This window comes from Lampetra fluviatilis, chromosome 20, assembly GCF_964198595.1.
Source record: "Lampetra fluviatilis chromosome 20, kcLamFluv1.1, whole genome shotgun sequence".
NCBI lineage: Eukaryota > Metazoa > Chordata > Hyperoartia > Petromyzontiformes > Petromyzontidae > Lampetra > Lampetra fluviatilis.
In genome coordinates this window covers 5899060-5920323 of record NC_136294.1, presented here as the reverse complement: position 1 = coordinate 5920323, position 21264 = coordinate 5899060, and the positions used below count along the sequence as shown (strand labels likewise).

General features: G+C 41.2%; 1 protein-coding gene across 9 annotated transcripts in view; it reads right to left on the bottom strand.

Moving 5' to 3' along the window:
* Positions 1-20872, bottom strand: part of PNPLA7 (patatin like domain 7, lysophospholipase) — a 41197-nt gene extending 20325 nt beyond the window's left edge. For 3 of the 9 annotated variants that reach the window (XM_078865486.1, XM_078865483.1, XM_078865491.1), the window contains exons 1-19: positions 20469-20788; positions 18887-18959; positions 17294-17371; positions 16665-16752; positions 15314-15396; positions 15034-15131; positions 9533-9673; positions 8627-8786; positions 7409-7489; positions 6802-6930; positions 6120-6200; positions 5750-5773; positions 4135-4282; positions 3299-3385; positions 2798-2830; positions 2299-2396; positions 1820-2047; positions 960-1037; positions 447-652 (exon numbers count right to left, since the gene is read on the bottom strand). In XM_078865486.1, the coding sequence (XP_078721612.1) occupies positions 447-652; positions 960-1037; positions 1820-2047; positions 2299-2396; positions 2798-2830; positions 3299-3385; positions 4135-4282; positions 5750-5773; positions 6120-6200; positions 6802-6930; positions 7409-7489; positions 8627-8786; positions 9533-9673; positions 15034-15131; positions 15314-15396; positions 16665-16752; positions 17294-17371; positions 18887-18940 (1895 nt within the window). In that variant the 5' untranslated portion in view covers positions 18941-18959; positions 20469-20788. The other 6 variants (XM_078865484.1, XM_078865488.1, XM_078865485.1 and 3 more) reach the window with 6 other exon arrangements.
* Positions 20873-21264: the final 392 nt, after the last annotated feature.

The window sequence follows — 21264 nt, the reverse complement described above, 5'->3', positions numbered from 1 at the left end:
AAGAGGGTAAAAACACATTTCATATCTGACCATCATTGCAAAATTGTAGCCCATAATTCAAAAACGTCATCAACGTAAACCAAGGGAAAGGCGCAGAACTGCACTTACTTGCTCACGCCACTGTTGGCAGAATGGCCTCTACTCGAGAGCTCTCGAGGGTATTTGGCCTACTATAGCACACCAGATAATACGTCTAGGAAGAGATGAGATTACCCACACTTTAAACGACCACGTGACCTTGCCAATCGACTGTACTGTACACTGTACAGTCGATTGTACACTGTTGAAGGGCAGAGACAGGAGATCGAGCCAGTGACCTCTGAATTGTACTTGCATTGTGCTAAGCATTACACGACAGCATCCCGAGAAAATATAGCAATTAGGGACAGCCAAAGCAGTGAACATCATCTCAAGCCTGCCGACAACACGGAGACATGTAACCTTACTCGTAGAAGTGGCCCTTGGAGATGCACAGGAAGGTGCAGTCCTTGACAGCACGGATGGTGAAGATGAGAGGCTCGCCTGTGAGCACAGCCAGCTGTCCTACGATCTCTCCCGGGTGAGCCAGGAAGAGGAGCACCTCTTCCTCGCGGCCGATGAGCCGCTGGTACACGTGAAGTGAGCCCGAAATCACAAAGTGGATGCTCACATCCTGCACCACATGGGGGCGATGAGAACAACACATTAATGGGCACCCTTTATCGCTCAAAGCAATGGGTTTATGCTTCCAAAAGCTGACATGTGCTAATAAAACGCTGGCACGATGTACACTCAGTTTAATCACCTAAGATGCTGCTGTAACAAAAGTTAGCTTTATTGTGGTAAAGACAGTAAAATAAAACAGCAAACACACTGCTATAATGACACCAATGAGAGTACCAACTCATGTAATTTTAGAGTAATGAATCTCCTTATGTCACTATGTCACATACATGCACAGCTCGCTGGTCAAGCCTCACCTGATCTCCTTGCCGGGCCACCATCGCACCAGCCTTCACATTGTGCAAGGTTACCCGATCATTGAGCAGTGAGGGATCCTGTAGAAAAATATATTAAGCTAAACATTATTTCGAGGCTCTTTAAACCTGAGGACCCATCCATACACCTGAGGATACATTTACATGTTGTACATAATAAAAATAGCTGCTTCACCATGGTACGTGCCAGGCTAGGTGCATAGCAAGGACATGTGAAGGGGCAAAGGTTCGCTGGTAGGCTATAGGACACCCAGTGGCTCAGGTGACTAGCACATGTACCATCTACATGCTGTACTCTGCCAACTGTGTTTTAGCCACCTGACACCTTGTTCATTTTTGTGTTCATGGCTCCTTAACAAAGAGCATATTTCACAGCCTTATTCCATAGCAGCCAATCTTGACACAACTGTTACCAGTCGTCATAAAGTCCATATACTGTATCTCCAGATCCTCCTGCACAACATTGCCGCACATGTTGTATATCACGCAGGATGCCCATTTAGGGTCGACATGGCCAAACAATAGCTGAATGGACATACACATTGGCCAGGCATGTGGACTGTATATCCAAACCAACACATCTGCCTGAGGAACTCACTGAATGGAATTTTGTCGAGGTCTCTTAAGTATCTGTGACCTCCATACACAATCGAACTCATACAAATGTAGACTATTCTGAATGTTTCAAAGTAACCAATTATAATTTTTGTTACATATACACAAACAACGACAAACGCAACATGAACAACCGAACAACCATGGCCATCCACACTTGTACCTGGCAGCAACATCACCACAGCGCTTGTGCCAGACTAGGTACGAGGAAAAGTACATGTACACACCTGCAATTTGACGAGAGTTAGCAAGTCTCTCTTGGCTGCTTCCAGCTTGCTGTTCATCTTGTCTCGGTCCCCCCAGCCACAAACATTATGGCCCTCAATTTTGCTCTCTTTGGGACTCATTTCGAAATCGTCGCCCTCCACGCATGCCGGGTAATGATGAACTATGGAGGGCAGCTCCATCACGGTCACCCGCTTCTCCTTGACTCCATCCTTTGGTACTGCCATCTGCTGAGCCAAAGTAAAGACAATCATACGTCTATCACCACTTTCTGAAAATCTTGTGTGTGTGTGTACAAAATGAAACATGTATATTTACAATTCCAGATCAAAGGATGTCAAAACCATGCATTCTTAGATATATTGGTGTACATTTGAAAACTTTCAGATTTAGGTGCTTTTAATCCTCAAAAAAGAATACTAAGATGAATATTATTCAGGGACGACTACAAATATCTGACTATCAGAAGTCATGTTTGTACCTTTTCGGGCACTGAGGGGACCACCTCCTCTGGAGATGTACCAATGCGTGCCCTTTGAAATGCCATGTCCAGGTCTGTAGGCGATGCTTTGGATGGGCCTAAACCAAAAAAACATGCCATGGACACCCAACAAACCAGTAAATAAACATGCTGCATGGCAACTCATCTCTCCATTATAACTATGCTTTTGATAAAGACGTAGTTTACATTGTCCAGAAATTATAATAAAAAATCGGCAAGAATAGATGTGAGAATTCTTGACAAATTTTGTTCAAACATTTCCTACAAGGGACACTGTGAGCTGAAACTAGGACAAGAGATGAAATGTTGAAGCATGTGCAATTTAGACAACTTAGTTACATTTTTGCATTTTTTTTCACATATTTGTTTCCAGTGCTGCATTATTGAGCAACAATTGCTTTCTGAAGATCAGGACCATTATCATGAAAACATCATGAGGTGGACTAAAAGCCCATAGAGCCATGCAGCATTTACTTACAAGCGGAAGGACTGGAGGGATTGTGATCTGTGCCTGTTGTGACAGAGAAATGATATAACAGCAAGCATAACAGTGCAACAAGCACCAAAAGGGCCAGCTTAAAGCATCCAATATGCTTTAATGCTACCGCAGCAGCACCACAGCAACGTTTTCTAAATATAATTTCTAAAAGTGAAACATCGGTAAAGGATTTTTTAAAAAATTAGGGTATGTATGAAGCAAATGCAATTTAAGTGTGTGCCTTCGGTTAATAAAAAAGCCACCATTGAATTGTTAATGACCCAAAGCAAACATGCAGTACTGCCAAAGAGACAGGAAAAATGTACTTATTGAACATATTTGTGGTCAAACAAGAAACAACAGTCACAGCACAAGAAATTCCATTCCAATAAAAACATGTCTTGACATTGGCTTTGAGCTTTCATTTGTTCATATTGTTGAGTACATCACTGTCGATTCGCAGCCACTGCTCATAACACATCCGAATGCATTCTTACTTACTTGTGATATCCACAGGCATGGAAATGGAACGACTTATGTTTAAGCGACTATTGCGCTCTTGAGCAGCATTTTTTGCACCCTCTGAGCCTGCAGTACAGAATGAAACATATACTTCGTAAATAATCACAGTATAGTGCAGTTATGTAATTTTTCAAGCAATTGCCAGAGTTGTCTGCGCAGTATATCTAAACGTGTTGTTTGTGTACAGTTTATACTATTTTTTTACACTGTAGAGCTTCTAAATAAAATTGTATTAAACAACCCAAATATCCTGAAAAATAAGTATTGGTACAATGGTTTGTGGTAAAACTTTAACCAAATCTTACAATGGGAATTGCATGACCTTAAAACACAGTTGAGTTTGGGGAAGAAAGATACTAGAGGAAATCACCACCCACAGGTGGTGTTCACAATGATTGAAGCAAGTGGGTGTGCCAACTGCTTAACATCAAGTATTAAGGGCCTGAAACATTGCAATGCCCATGCAGAAATTACCCTGACTATATCTGCATATTGCATGTCTTAGCATGGTGAAGGCTAAGTCACATAACCCATGTTACCTGCACAAAATGGAGGGGGAACCTCATCCAACAATGATCAAAAGTAATTGTAATATGGTCTGTACATGTACGTGTTTTTGTTTTTTGTTTGTTGCGGTTGCACCCGATTCAAGAGCCGAATGGCTCACAGGGCTATACCTAATAAATGAACTTGAACTGTCGACAAATCTCTCTGTGAATGCGCGCAAGTGTCCATCCACCAAGAACTAATGTACATTTCCCATTGTGCGTTGTACAACCAAGCTGTAAATGCCTCTTAGAATGACATGCACTCACCAGCTGGTGTGGGCTGGGGCTCGGAAGACTTGGTGGGCTGTTCGGATACTGTCCCCAGCGAGGTGACAGAGCCACGCTTGCCATACCTCACCGGACTGGCCTTTGGAGACAGGCTGCCCAGGTTAGACAGTGGGATGGCTTGACTCTCCTGGACAGTCAGGCAAGCGAAGTATTTTGTGATGTGTTACCAGCGTGAAACTTCAGACAGGACGTTACTTCAGAAGCAATATCAACAGAGCGTTGCAATCTCAACAAAGCGGTTTTAAGATACCAGCCATTTACAGTTTTGCAATAGTGAAAGCAAATAGAAATGTGCACGTGTGCCAATTCTACAAGCAATGAAAAATGCAAGCAGAAGCTATGGCCACTGTCTTACACTCTTTGAGAGTGCATAATCATTAACTCTACAAGATGCGTCTGGTGATTTTGACACCACAAAACCAAGCCATGCTCTCCACAATTATGTTGGGATCACCAGCACACCTTTCTGCTTTGTAAAACCCTGGAGTTGACATTGACTATGGGCTCCCGTACCCTTCCCACATATCTCAACTCTGCAGGACCTCAATTCCTCCATCTGTGCAACATCTCCCACAATCATAATTTCCTTACCCAGGCTGGTGCTAAGACTCTCCCCAGGTGCCTTTATCACATCTGGACTTAACTATTGCAACCTTCTCTTCTATAACCTCCACAAATCGCTCATCTCCAAATGCCAGATGATGTTAAATTCTACTGCCAGACTGCTCATATGCACCAACTCCCAACCTCTCCATTAGCTCCCAACGCAATCCCGGAAAATGTTCACGATCGTATTTGCTTATCTTCCAAGATCCTCCATTGAATCGCAGCTACCGACCTCTGCCCATAACTTACTGCTTCCTGCTCTTTATAAACTACAGAGGCCCATTGTTTCTGTACAACATCTTAAAAGGATGTCGCATTACATACTTGATAAATCCATTATTTAATTGCATAAAGTGTTTTTTAAGTAATTGGGAATGGTCAAAAAGGTATGAAAATAACAGGTGGCTACCGTGCAGAGGACAACAAATTCACATTTAATGCTGGATGGACTGTATAAAATCTATACGATTGACAATAGATATTTCATAATCGATGCAAAAATATTGGTAAATATATAATTGTAACCCGGTGGTAGCTCGTTACCTATACAGATGGATAATACGCCATGAGGTTATTGAACTATACTAACCAGAATAAGATCAAAATGTGAAATTCATGAAGAATGCGGTGGCTTACGAGACATGCGACTCATTCACGTGTTCCGGTGCAATCATGGTTTTTTCTTTCCCACAAACTACCTAAGTAACCTCGGCCTATGCCTCTAAAACTAGGAACTGTGGTCATCCCAGCGATGCACTACGCATGAAAAAGCAGAGTGACAGTGCCGTGTGATTGCAATTCATGGCTAGCAAAAGCAACGAACGTCTCTCGCCAGCTGCGGAAAGTGCACCAGATACTCGCAATGAAAATAAAACTTATAGCAAGACAACAAAGCGGGTGGAAATTTAGTGCTGCGTTAATGGAATCATAATGCATGATTTGCATACCATGACATTTTCGTTTTGCTATGAAAATAAAACATTCGTACCTTTTTTGACATCTTTTTACATTCCTTTTTGTATTATGAACGACATGTGGAAAAATTCGACAAGGTTAATACATTAGAAAACAAGGAAATGAATGTGTAATACCTCAAGTCGCGAAAGAACGTTAAAGAAAAAAATCTAATTTGCCTATTTTGCAATTGAAAAAAATTACATCAACATTTCACATATACGCAAGTTTAAATGAGTTTAAATCGGAGCGTCACCATGCCCTGAACAAAACACTGTCCCACATCTCTGCACCAGCAGTTACCTTTATACAAACAATTGTGTCATGTGCACTTTTATGTGTTTACCCAAACCGTGCGAAACACAAGTCATTCTTTACTCAACAGCCTTTAAATAAGTACTCACTGCACTGAAGAGCTCGTTCGTGAGCCCCAAGTAGTTGTGAAGAGCCAGGAACGTCACTCGTTGTAAGCGCACCATAATAATCTGTGAACACCACACCAACTACATTAATATTTCTGTTATGCGTAGGAGAGCAAAAATAATCATATAAAGTCACAAGGTGAGCCCAGCCGAGAACACTTCATGGTAAATTAGATATTAGAAAAAATATTGACAGCTCTGTCAATCCGCTGCTTTCCCATGCCACGTTCATCATGGGGATTGTTTGACCATACTTCACCACTCTGATTAATACAGGTGAGTGAAGAGGTACCCCAAGGACTAGTTAAAATGTAATTCGCCACCGATGTTATCCATAACTGGGAATCAAACTCAGGTGGACAGGTTCATCATGCAGTGCACTTACCACTATACCACTATGGATGGAAAGAAAAATGGTTGAATGTCTTTACATCAGTCAAGGATGTCAATAAACAATAACGTGTGTGCGGCAATGATGAGCCATGCTTGAATTTACTTCACATCATCAATAAAGCATCAGGGATAAGGGAGCAATGCTTTCATGCACAATAAAAGAAAAGTGCTAGCCAGTGCAACAACACCAAGTGTAAACATGAACATAACATTATTTGTATATCCAAAGGACAACGGTTCATTATCAGCATGTAATAAATGGAGTTCTCACCTGCACAACTCGGACGAGGGTCTCTGGGTACTTCTGGAAGACGGACTGGAAGGCTTCTGCCGGAAGACGAAGAACCGTTGAGTTAACAGCTGCCCGGGCGGACACTGTCTTGTAAGGTGCTGGGTAACCCTGCCACACACAAGATGGCATCAGTGCAACATTCTTCCCTCCTGCTTTAAAGAAACGTAAAGAAAAATAATGTGCGTCGCTTGAATCTGGTTCCGCTTCAAATACTTTGATACAAGTAGCCAAGCTGGACATTTTTATCAGATGATTACAAAACTCCGCAACCACAAAGGTGGTAAACTTTGAGGTATGCAGATCACATATGAAAATATTCAACTACCTATCTGTTGTGCCAAAAGTTAATCCAAGGGTCACAATCAACTCGGTTTTTATATAGTAAAGCGATGCTGTTTACAACTTAGTATGCGAGAAAGTCAAGTCAATTTTATTTTTGTTTACATAAGTGGTGCTCTTTCTGGTACAAAATCTGACACTCTCTGTGGTCTATTAATTAAAAACTTGCTTGATCTTCACAAAATCAAACTTCTATTTCACTGCGGGCACAGTTGCGGACGTACATAACCTACTGCAGGGTACGTACTGTGATTACGTCCAGAATGCTGAGCAGACTGTGCACGCTGTCCCCTGGGTGTACCTCCTTGACCACAGCCTCTGTTCCATCCTAGCCGAGGCCAAACAAAAATCAAACACAAAATGATCACAAACATATTTACATTCATCTGTTTTTTTGTTTGCAATGCATAGAGACATCACAAGCAACTCTGTTCTGACTTCAATGTCCAGTACACAAAAACACATTGGTGTGGAAAGAAAAAACAAAGCTGTTGACCAGAGAGGCTATGTAAAAAATATGAAATAATCACATAACAAAACTTTTTTTAAAGCGCATGTAAAGGAAAATACGTGATAAATGTCGAGCCAGATTGCCTGAATTTGCACTCCATTGCTCTGGTAATGTCTTCAAGATGTGCAACAAAATTCTAAACTTGCGCATCACAGTGCAGAGCAACCACTGTATACCTGCCTGATTCCAAATGGTGATCAAGCAATAGTCAAATCCTCAAAAACACACAACACATAGCCACTGTCTTAATTAACCATTAACTGCTAATAAAAAAATATGCACCACAAAAGAGACAAACTCTTTGCTTACAATTTCATCTCCAACACGAGTTTTAAGCTGTGTTAAGGTACAATGGTTCACACATTGTACCTCAACACATACTGTACTATGAACTCAAAGAGATCGGAGTTTGATTGTTGGCCACAACTAACATCAGTGGCAAGTAATACCTGAATCAGTTTTGGGCCCTCTCGTCACACTGACAAGTGTGAATTACAGTAAAAGAACCATCACGGCATGGGTAGGACTTCATCCAGCAGCGGATTGACTAAGGACGGTGTATTGTTTATGATAAAAAATATCCATAGGTCATCCACGTCACCATAGTGTGCTCAAGTAGCATCATTGCAACAACAGACTAGGTTTTGATTTAAAGCTTTCGTGACTGCAGGGATTCATATTCTTGGTTCTTTCGGTAAAGTCACGAAGAAGGGAAATAAGAAAATAATAAATATAAAACAATAAAATTCTCACGACGTTTTGACTGCAACACAAGCAATCATCATCAAGTGTGAAATCCACAGCAAGAACATTTTAAAAAATAATAATAATATAACAGACTAGGTACGTAAAAAAAAAGTTTTTTGTGTTGCAAGTTTCTTTCAGGTGGTTTGTTTCCAGCTATACGTGTCCTCAATGTAAAAGGCACATCCAATGCAACTTGCTCACACTCACATTCTCGGTGATGCACACTTCCAACAGGCCATCCTGCAGCACGTATATGGAGTCATCCGGCTGCCCTGGCCGGAAGATGTGCTCTCCTTCATGGAACTTCACAAACACCATGTGCTTGCACAGCTCCAAGAAAAGGGGCTTCTCAAAGTGACCAAGCACCCTTCATTGGAAAAATTACAACAGCATTAACACACAATTGATATTTCACAAATTGCTGAATTTAGGGTATTATAATCATCAACATTCTCATATACTGCACGTATAAATACTAGGGATGCTAAGATTATTTGATTAATTTATTATAATCAACTCTTATCCTCATTATACATGCATTGAATCATGTTTCAAATATGTTTAACCCACAACATATTGTATAGTCATGCTTGTTTGTGTAAACTGTCTAGACTGGATTGTTTAAGCACTTCTTTACCGAGTGATTCTCTTGTTATTATCTCAAACATCCCTTTATTCTGGTACCTCAAAATATACCACATGGGAGGTGCAGTACAAATAATAAAAGATAATACAACTAGAGATTCAACATACAGCACAAGTTCAACAAAGCAATCTATTCTGAAATTAACCTGTGATGCCAAAGCTTGACAATTCATCAAATCATTATGGCAGTAAACCACCAACTGTAGAATTAATGGTGTGCACTCCTCGTCAAGGAGCATAAATCATCACGCAAACTCCGGTTATCCTCGCAGCGGCAAAGACGGTCATTGCATTGTTCGCTTTCAGATGCGGTTCTGCAGACAGATGGAACTCTTCCTTCCGACATTAGGAAGCCACTGGAGCTATCCACTTTTAAATCGATGAAGAAAACTAATTTCTTTAGAACAGATTTTTGTGTTTAGTTTTCCGTCCTTCCCTGGGACCGACGATTAGCACACACATACATACCGTACGTTCTTCAGCATGTAGAGGACCTCGGAGGGCAGCCTTGAGTCAGACACCTCGTACTCACTCAGGTCAGCCTCTAACAAAGCTGGCGGTGGTTCCTTCGGCTGTAGCGTTGGCAGCTCCTTTTTAAAGCGCAATATTCTGCAAAGAATAGACCAGAAGTTTAATATCTCATCGAAAGAACCAACAGATATCTGGTGGTATCAACAGCCTTTCATTAAACGTAGAATTATTTGTGGAAAGAACAATATTTTAATTAAAAATAAAACTTGTATATGTTTTTTTTTACATTTTCCATGGCTCAACAATAACCAAGTATTTTCACGATCATTCAGGCCAAAGTGCATACTGTACAGTAAATAAAATAACTATGACACCGACAACTTAGGTAAACACATGACAATACAAAAGCTGTGTAAGCAATATACTGTGATTACAGTGCAGTGAAATTTCATGGTATTATTGCTGGAATCAGTATTCGGCAAAAGCTGGCAACAATTAAATTTTTAGCACGAGCATAAAGGTTAATTTGGCATTTGCAGCACCAAATCAGTTACTGATAGGGATTTCCTCTGGAGACCACCAGACTGCAGAAAGAGCATCTTTTCTGGCCAGCTTCCCATCCCCTCCATACACACGAAGAGAGAGGAGTCGACCACACCCTGCTTGGTGATCCAAGCATACATACACAAATATCCCAAGCTATACACATATCTACAGCTGCCAGAGGCATGAACGTAAGTGTTTGCATATAAAATAACTATTCACTGACCTCACCAGTCGTGGAGGGGAAAGTCTTCACAACCTGATATCAGGCCAGTGCCGTGCTACTGAACCTGGGGGGTGTTGGCAGGAGCCTTGTGGATGCTGCCATAGCCTAATCAAATTATTTTTCATGCAACTACAAAGATATTATATTTTTGTCTGCCCTGGTAGCAGCTACATTAGTACCCGATAGGTACCCGATAGGTCTCCCCTAACATAGCAAACAACACTCCTTTAATATAAGTGGAAAAGCCCACTGCCTGACAAAAAGGCTGCATCAGCAGAGACTAGGATGTTGAGTCTGTAATGGAAGATTAATAAAAGAGCAAATGCCAAGGTGGCTCCCCCATGAATTTATTCCAAGGTGACCTTTTTAGCGCTGGCCCAGAATGTCAGCACCACCCTCGTGGAGTGCACGGTAACAAAGAAGGAGAGCTGTTTATCAGCATGCTCATGACACAGGGTGATTCAAGACTGTATTCAAGTTGCCAAATTAAACTGCAAGCCGCCTCCCCATTCCACTTAGGGAAAGGGGGGCAGGGAGTTGTTCTGAATGGGAGAGCCTTGCGAGCTGATCTAGAACCAGGGGAAGATGCAACAGGGCATCTGAATTCAATCGCGGAGGCAACCGCGATGGCTGCATGGCCCTCGGCAGACATACCAGGATGTGATTGGTGTCTGAAGAGAGTAGCCTCCACTCACGGTAGCCCGGACTCACTAGTCAAAGAGACTGACATCCCATATACTTGCAAATAGCATGAGATGTCCCCCTGAAGGGATCTTGGGAAACAGGAGTGGGTGGGGGGGTAAACTGTGTGACCGTACCATCAGCACTTGGGAGTCAGTGGGGGTGAAAGTTCCCTCAGTTAAGGATCTTTTTTCCCAGAACTGTCATGGAGAATGGGCGGCCCCTCAAGTCTTGGCCCCTTCTAGCCTTAAAGGGTGGATATACCCCTGAGTGGCACGAAGTGGAAAGCACAGCAACTTACGGGAGGACTCTTTCAGACAAATCCTAAGTTAACAGCAAGATGGCAATAGATGACAAAACAATCTGTGCACCGCATAGAAGGAAATTCCATTGATGGTGCAGGTACTTACAGTCCGTGTTGCCGTTAACTCATATAGCCAGGGCACAATATTCTAGATTGCTTTGTTCCTTTTTTATGCTTCTTCTATTGCAGGTAGACTATGATGGATGCTGGAAATCAGTAGATAAAGTCGCGGGACTCGCATGGCTCGAAAAAAAGTTCCGCAATGGACACAGCTAGCTCTGTGACACTCCAACAGCAAAAGCTGCATGCGAGTAATAGCTAGCACCACCGCAGAAGACAAGACCCATGAGACAGGGGGCACGGGGGCGCCTTTGGGAACCACCAGACTCTGAGGCCTGCACACACTCCCCCATGAACCAATAAGCCAAGGTACAGCGCCACTTTCTGCTGCACCAGACAGCATGGAGGTGGCCAAACGTGACCTCCCTATGATTTAAAGATGGCCCATCTCCAAGCAGTCCAGACAAACCACATACTTGTCCAACTGTTAAAACAAGTTTTCTCTGAAGTTCAAAATAAGGGGAGGTAGAGAAAAAACCTACACGGCAGACGGACACAATAATCCCCTGTGGGCTGGTGGAACCAGGAGGTTCCTACCAGTAAAATGTCTCCAGTGCCTTAGCACACAAAGCACAAGGTATACAGGACAGGCCATCAGTGTTTAATAAATAGCTTGTAATGTTTAAAATGACCAGGGGAAATAATGCAAATCAACAAAGGTTAGTGACACTTAGGTAACATTAAACCAACTTTGTACACTTGGAGAAATATCGACTGTGGCAGGATCTGTAGGAATAAAAGTGAATGTCTATAACCTCAAATTGTCACATACCATTCAAGTCTATTCACAATTTTTTAAAAGTTATATAAATAACTGAAAAGAACACGTTTCAAGATGTCAAGGACTGTACACGACCAAAGGCCAAATCACATAAAATGCCTATGCCTTTCAACATAACTTATTTGAACATTGCACTTGGCACATCTCCAGTATGTTACATAAGCTACATACCAGTAGTGTTTATACATTCTCATGTTCATCTCCCTAACATCAAACTTGTGTGCACTATCAAAAATAATCTCAATGCCACATACTATGTAATCGTTTAATTGGAAATATATAAATATTTTTTTTTACAAATGGTTTGATAATTTCAATATTTTATGAAACCCTCCATTTGTGAGAGTTTAGATGACTAAAGCAGTTTGAATTAAAAATAAGGCCTTAACAAATTAAATGTAAAAAAGTATGCTTTTGCAGCTGCTTGTAATGCGAGTTTGCTTTTCACGTTGGCCTGCACGTTGACTATTTCTCCTCTCGAGATTTCACTTCGCACCGCTGCGGGGCGCTTCAGAAGTTGAATTAGTAATTTACCTCTTTTTATAACTAATTAAACTGCTACACTGAGGTTGGATAAAGAGAGCGACAAACTAAAAATGAGGAGATGAGCAGGTAGATACGCTCTCACTCGTGCTATTCGATGCAACATTAGTCGATGTTTCCCAAAAAAATTGATGGCAGAAATGAAGGCATAAACATAGGTGTTAAAAAGTATTAGCGGTCTCCGATTTTCTGATATCGTAAGACATTTATAAATGACCGACAGGAAGTTGCCAAAATAGGCTGCAAATTTCGTCTCAATATAAGCATGGGCAAAAAACAAAAGTCACGTTCAACAAAGTTGGCTAAATAAAGAAAAGGTATTGCTCTAGGACAATTGGAAAATACAGCACCCCATGGCAATTATTTAAACATATTTGGATAGAAAATTATTAACTGAAGAGGCAACAAGAGCAGGATGGAATGAATACTGAATTTGACCATTAAAAAGCAACATACCCAAGTCTCTGAAGGAGAACGTCTTGAATGAATGCATGTTACCCATTATCAAAACGCATTCCTGCGGAGGGAGCTGGTAGGAACGTTGGGTTGCTCGGTCAATGGCCAGGGTCAACGGCAGCGTGGTGTATTCTGCAAATATGGCCGACTGTGAGGGCGGGCACAAGCCGGCGTGAGTAGGTTAAACGTTGAGTTTTATAAGGGCACCACGGGGTGACCAGCCCCTCCCCAACCAACCCCACCCATCCCACCCCCCATCCAGCCCCATCCTCCCCACCCTCCCCACCCAGCCCCTCCCCACCCTCCCCACCCACCCACCCCCTCCTTACCCTCCCCTCTCCACCCAGCCCCACCCCTCCCATTTTTGGATGCATGACGGACGGACACAATAATCTCCTGTGGGCTGGTGGAACCAGGAGGTTCCTACCAGTAAAATGTATTAATACTGAGACATGGATACCAACAAAGAAAATGCAACTAAAATGGGGACATACGCAAATAAGCACAGAGAGATGGACGCTGTGAATTACATTGAGAGACATTCTCAACATGTGGTTCAGGGGAACAAATCAGAGACAACAATGCAAATCAGACATCATATTCAAGAAAGCAAATGGGCAAGGCGCATTACTGAAGGATGATGGCCAATGGACAAGGCTTGTAATGGAATGGCAGTCAAAGGAAATAATGTGCCATTGAGACACTGAAAAATTGAGAAATTAAATAAGCAATGAGGACAGTGGCATCGTGGGGCCATGTGGGGTGGCGACAGTGTGATGACTTTAGCAGTGGCTAGTGGTTGACGATGTCAGGATATATATCTGCTGACATTTTGCGAGTTGGTGCCTGAAGTAAAAGAACAAATGTTGCACTTGAAAGGATAGGAGGGGGTATAAAAAGAAGAAAATATAATAATAAAGGTCACATTTGCAAGTACGAAATTGTCTTGGAATGCTGAAGACCCCTAACAAAAAACATAAAATCCAACATATCAAACGACATGATTGCATCTGCATCTCCGAAACAGGTTTGATTGGTTTCACTTTCCCCGAGTTTACAGTGTACGAAAAAACTAAATATCCATGTATATATTAAGAATGACTGCACACTATGTGTCCCACAACACACACAATCATTGCAAATTTGTGGGTGTGTAATACAACTGATTTTAAAAGCAACGGAGGTGTATATTACATCTAATGACTCAGAACCCACCACCCACATGACCCGAATGACACTTATAATACTTATCACAATAGTTTGCCATCCTTCCCCCACACCTCCGATGAACACGGTTGGCTACTTTTGATGCGAAAGAGGTTCAACGTACATACAATACAGCCCACTGCACATCTGCTATTCTTACATGCTGACTTTGTTAAATAGGTTATTGTACCATTTACACTCTCCAAGTAAAATTGCTTAAGTAATTAACATTCGGCCATACAATGTGTGAGAATGTTTTCATCGTTCATGTATAGTGCTTAAAATGGTAATTACAGCAGTTCTGATATAATTACCTTTTCATTCCACTTGGCAGGCAAACACCATTAAAACACAAATACAGGTAAGACATATAACACCATGCACCATTTCATATAATATATAAACCTTATTCAAAAACTTCCAGACCAAACATTTTTTTTAAGCAATTAAATGTTTTTGTTCTGACAATAGAAGCTTCATCTCATTACCATGTTCTACAATTCCCAAAATGCAATCAATGAACTGAACATCTGATCACCAAATCGCAATGCACATATGCCATGTGTCGTTGTCACTTTAAACCTGTTTAATTTGAGACCTATCAGAGGCAAAAAGATGGTAGTTGTAGTGAGACTCACTTTTTCGCCAAATTGAGGACCTTCTGTCTTTTTCTGAGACGACTCCTCTGTGTGCTTGTCGTAGCATTCTCCACCAGTGCGGAGGTTGACTGAGACATCTAAGATTGGCATATTAGGAAGCAGTGTGTTACACGTGCATGATCTAGGGACACTGACACACATGAACAGAGCTTACCCAAACAGAAAATATGATCGTATTTATAACACATTAATGTCCTTGATTATGATTAACGCACAAGCAAGCAATAAAATGTGTTTTTGGCTTTTCAAAACGTCTTACCTTCCTCATAATCTTGCGACCATAAAACATGACTTTGTCTCTCTTGCGAAATCTATACCTTGGAACATCTTGCCTTTGAAGGTCTATAATAATCACAAATTATTGCTGTTAGAATTTTAACATAATCCCTCTTGTAGAGCTATTACTGTTAATTAGGGCGTTTTTCAAATGAAACTTTAATTTAAAAAACAGAATGTTCCCTGATATTTCACAATCACCAAATTTGAAAAAGGAGTCGGTGGGCAGTTATACATATGGAAGTGTCTACAAAACAGAGCACTTTCATGTTCAACTGATAATTTATTATAATAAATTAATGCCTTGAGAGATTTTGGGATAATTATGTATTTCCCAGATATTAACCATTATATTCCAAAAAAGTTTGCTGGCTGGATTCGTGCCTGGCTCCCTGGCGCACAGCAAATAGCACGTGTGTGGTGATGACATCAACATTTCTGCGTTGATGATGTCAACTGTTACCCACATCCCGTGTTGAGCAAGGATCGTGCGTGCTGACATCACCCACCCCCCCTTCCACCCCGGTCGTGTATCCCACACAAATGCGATGATACAGATAGAGGGAGATATATGAAGAGAATGAGAGGAGAGGTACCGGGAGAACGTGAAAGTGTGAAACGGAGAGTAAAGTCAGAGAGCAAGGGAAAGCGACAACCAGTGTGGGAGGAGGATTAGGGAGAGGCAAGAGAGATTGAGATGGGAAAGAGAGAGGTGGGGATGAGGAGCACAAGGGTGAGAGGTGAGAGAAACAGAGAAACAGGGGGGAGAGAAGTGGGTGAGATACAGTGGAAGGGGAGGAATATAGAGGACGAGGTAGTAGATTAGGAGGAAGAGGAATAGAGAAACAGAGCCAATGTGAGATATGAAGATAAATCAAGATATACAGTACAGAGAAGGCAAGAGAAAGGTGGAGAGACAGGGCTCTATATAAGATGTAATGTTTTCCTGGCTGGCTGGGATGGACAGACGGTTACGTCAAAAGGATGTCCGAGTTGCTAGTTGGTATAAAGATCAATGTTACAATTTCATGAAATACTATACAGTGATTGATAACACAATATATAATTCCAACAACAGTCTTATTTATTCCACCGTGAAAGGGCAATTAAATACCAGCCTCCAGCGTCAAAATGAACCATAGGCTATATCTTGCAGTATGCCGAGTGATCAGCAAAGTATCTTAAAACGAAATCCCTAAAATTTGTTTCTGAGCCAATGTGTCTGCCAATGCACACACATAAACACTAAAATGCATCTGTAAATAAACTAGTGTTCTCCCTAAATGATTCCTTTCAAAATAGAACAATCCAATATAACAAATCTAGATACTCACATCTCTGCTTGAGTTTTTTGTAGACAAAGAAAATGACCACAGCAATTACGAGCAAAGCCACCGCAGCACCAATAAGGATACCATACACCTGAAACACAAGATTAAGAAAAGTTAAATGGTAAACAGCATGCAAACATATCAGAATATTTAATTCAGAATCATAATGTGTAATTATACTGGAGAAATCCGATGAGCTATGATGCTCGTTTTAACAGATATAACTGTAATTAGATAAATGCTGTAGCATGTCACCAGGAAATGTCCCATGTTTCAGTTCCAAGTATGCCTGCAAACTAATGTCATTTTAATTCGTAGATGCTGAGGTTATATTATACATATTTCTGTATATTTAATTGTAGGTTCAATCTCATTTCAAGAAACTGTACACAAAACCAGTCCTTTCAATATACTGTACATGAAACCAGCCCATTCAATATACTGTACATGAAACCAGCCAATGTTATTTGTAACAAAGGTGTTCTTTCCATAAAGGATGTGGTAAACTGACAGTTGAATGACACAATAGTCAAGCAGACACCTCTTAGCCAATCCTGTTTCATATAACAGAAACCAAGGCATCACACAATACAGTAAATGGTGAAAATGAAGGAGTGTACACTACTGCTTACCATAGTGATCTGTAATTGTTCTTCCATAAACATGAGAATTCGCAATGTAGTGGCTGGGCTGTTGGCAGAGAGGTCTAGCTGTGAAATAGAGGTTGATATGAACATATTTTAAGTTTCCTTATATTATCCATTTGAAAAGTATAAAATAACAATATGTAACTTGTCCATTGATTCTTCCTTATTGCATCTTCAGAACCCTCCTACTGAGCCTTCAAACTTATCCTGTCCACCACTTTCAATGGCCTTGCACCACTGAACCCATTTTTTCTGATGTCCTTCTGCCCTTGGTACACCCTTGCCCTTTGTAATGTTAAAATTGCTTGTTTTATGTTGAAGTGAAAACATGTGGTTTTGAAGTCTGCTTGCATATACAGAAGACCCACATAAAATCTTACCAATCAGAACCAGCGTATAATCAATTCCATTCTACCCTGATAAAAGGTGCAAATAACCTATCATATATAACACTGTCAATTCCCTCTTTAAAAAAACGAGCAAATTCATTAACACAATCTGTTGACCAATCATTATAACTCACACAATTTGTAGCAATGTTCCTCCTTAAGAGGTTTGTTTTGGGATAGATCGCGTAAATATAAATATGCCGTTAAACCCGCCACCATCTGATACATCAGTGTGCTGTACTCGTAACAAATTGGCATGTTCTGTTTCTTCTCTTTACGTGACAAACCTTACGAACTGGCTGTGTCGGGTGGTAGCGGGTTTAACACCATATTTATATTTATGCAATCTAACCCAAAAAAACCCTGTATTATGGATGACATTGGTCGCGAAAGCCTATGTCTTAAACTGAACAATGTTGCTGTAACAAAATACAACACGACTTCTTATAGCTCTACTGCCTCACCACCACTTCCATTTGACATCTCCTAACATGAACCCCACAAATGTCTTGACACATCTGAAAATAAGTCCAATCCCTAATGTCCTTTTATTCTAAATGTAACATTTACCAAAAATATTTTTAAATGCTGTTACATTTTAGTGCTCTAAAAATAAAAATGCATAACAGGTATTTTTTGGGTTAGATCACGTAAATATAAATGTGTCGTTAAACCCGACACAACCCAACATAGCCCATTAGTAAGGTCACGTAAAGAAAAGTTTGTCACACATTTACAATCTATATATTTACACAATCTGTAAATGTTGTGGATTTGTTCTCCAATACACCGGTGTGCTGTACTAATAACGAATTGGCATGTTCTGTTTACGTGAGAAACCTTACTAATTGACTGTCTGGTGATGGCGGGTTTAACGACACATTTATATTTACCCGATCGAACCAAAAAGGAACCTGTATTATAGATGATATTGATCGCGAAAGCCTATGTGTTATACTAGATAAAAATGTCGATTTAAAGCTTTCGTGACTGCAGGGATTCATCTTCTTGGTTCTTTCGGTAAAGTCACGTAGAAGGGAAGTAATAAAATAATAAAAATAAAACATAATAAAATAATTATTTTATTATGTTTTATTTTTATTTACTTCCCTTCTACGTGACTTTACCGAAAGAACCAAGAAGATAAATAAAAATGCTTTCGTATTGTCTGTGGTTTAAAACAAAATACCTGTGAGAATATGTTGAATGCATTTGCTGCACTGGTTAGCTCATCCAGAACCATGGTGGCAGGAAATGGTGATCTGTGTTGTAAAAAAAAAGACAGATTTTAGCTGGTGTTCACAGTTAAGTCAAGCAGCCTATGATAACCCGTGTATAACGCAAATACACTGTATAAACAAATGATGGTGATCACAAATGCTAAACTTTGATATTGCACAAAACATGCTTGTTTTATCATTTAAATGTTCTAATGACTCAGGGTACAATATATACAATTTGTTTTGTAGTAGAGTTTGAACCCTTTATGGAGAATTTGATGCTAACGGTTAAATATCATTGCTTTGAAGGTCAATGAGAAACAATTCTCTTGGGCCAAAGAATCAGAGAATTATACCAACACAGGGCCACAGTACGACGAGCTAAAGGTCAATCGTGTCAAGATTGTTTTATAGCTATACTGCCTTGTGCTAGAAGGCAAATATCTCAAACATACATTGTACATTTGTATTACTTCTCTATTACTTGCATCTATAATCAATCTAAACAATGTTTACCTTACACTTCCCTCAACTCACCTCAAGCCCACCATACACAGTACTGTACTCAGGTGCCCAAGTTTTCACAACGAAGCGACGAATCATAAGACTTACGAAGCATATCCACGGACCATTTAAATCTCAAGAACCATCAACTACATTTCCTCAAACCTCTGCTTCAGCCTGTATACAATCTCACACTCTCAAGCAAAACAAGAATCACGTGAGGCCACAGTAGGCTCAGGTTTCCTGCAAGCTGGTGGAGACGCTTTTTAGAAAACGGTGGGCGGTGGTCATGAATGAAATCGATATAAGTGCAAGCTTCACGGTATGCCACCGTGTCCAGTTGAGTCATGACCCCACTGTGACCTGCCTAGAACAGTTGCGGGATTCCTGTTGATGTACATGGCAGATAAAGTCATGATCTCAGAATAAGTAAAGCTAGCGGTGTTTATTTGCAATGAGTGACAGCGATTACGTAAACGACTGTGATCAATTATAAAAATGCAGTTGAGTTAAAACTACCGTTTGAAGTGAAAATGTGGTCCATTAAGGATATCCCGTATATTGTGAGTAAACTGGTCTAAAATTGTCACAGTAATCGTACTGTTATGGAAACAGATGCGATGCTGTCAATGGATCAAACTTACAGATGAATTGGAGTTTATGAATATGTAAATTGTCTAATATCTTATTATGACCACCCATGACCCCTAGTCTTGGCTAGTCAACAAAAACATTTAATTTCTACCTTTGGTCATGTATTTATTAGCACAGGTGGACCTAACATGATATTGTGCCGACCCACCGCAGTAGTATCCGTTTTCAGATACAGTATTCCCGTGCCAAGCAGCAAAGCTTCCACGTTCTTAAGACGGGAACCTGTACATCCCAGAGTAAACCCCACTGCTCTCCTTAAAAACCAAGTGGATCGTCTCACCAAGCGGTGCTTAATTTAGAGACCTTGAGGGCAAAAAATACAATCACCACGGACACACATTTAACAACCTCACGTCGTATATGTGTGTGTGTGTGGCACTGTCAATATCTTACCGGCGTAATACAAGTGAAGAGTCAGTGTAAGCGATCTCGCCGCAATGTTTTCTTAACGCGACGTTGATCTGCTGCGTTTAAATAGAACCACGGCTACCCAAGTCACTGCCAAAACGCACGCGGCACACGGCGAACAAACCGAACCACCGCCCCAAAACAACCTCGCCAGAGGCGCGACAACGGCATCAACAATCGCCGAACGTTTACACGGAGCCGTGTGAGTTACATTATAGAGAGAGAGACGCGGGAGAGGACGATAACAGTGGAGAATTGCGCGAAAGCCGCGGCGTCGTTTGGCGAAAATCGACAACCGCTCGACTCGCCGCACTTACCTCAAGGCCCTCTCCGCCTTCTGCCTGTCAACAGCTGCGCGCCTCTGATTGGTCCCCGCCCAAACTCCGCCCCCGATGACGTCATCCGCCAAGGGGCGGCACGCTCGACCAATCACGAGGGCGGTATTGACCATGGTGTTGATCGTGGTGGGGGTGTGTGTGTGTGGTGAATCGATTCCGATTGCAGTTAATCGGTGTTCGTGCGATTACATCGTGCGTTGTGGACGTGTCGATTCATCGTCGATTCGCAAATGTAGTGCAGGACGAATGGATTCGATCGGGTTGATTAGTACGATACGATTAGGAAGTGAATCGTATTTTGTATTTTTCATTTATTGGGGTTCATCGGTGGGTCGCAGTTCGGGAACAGCGCTATTACTGCTTCAGTTGTTGGTTGTTCTCTCGTGTTCATTGTGAACATGTTAAACAAAATAGGCAACGGGTCTGTTTCACCACAAGAAATA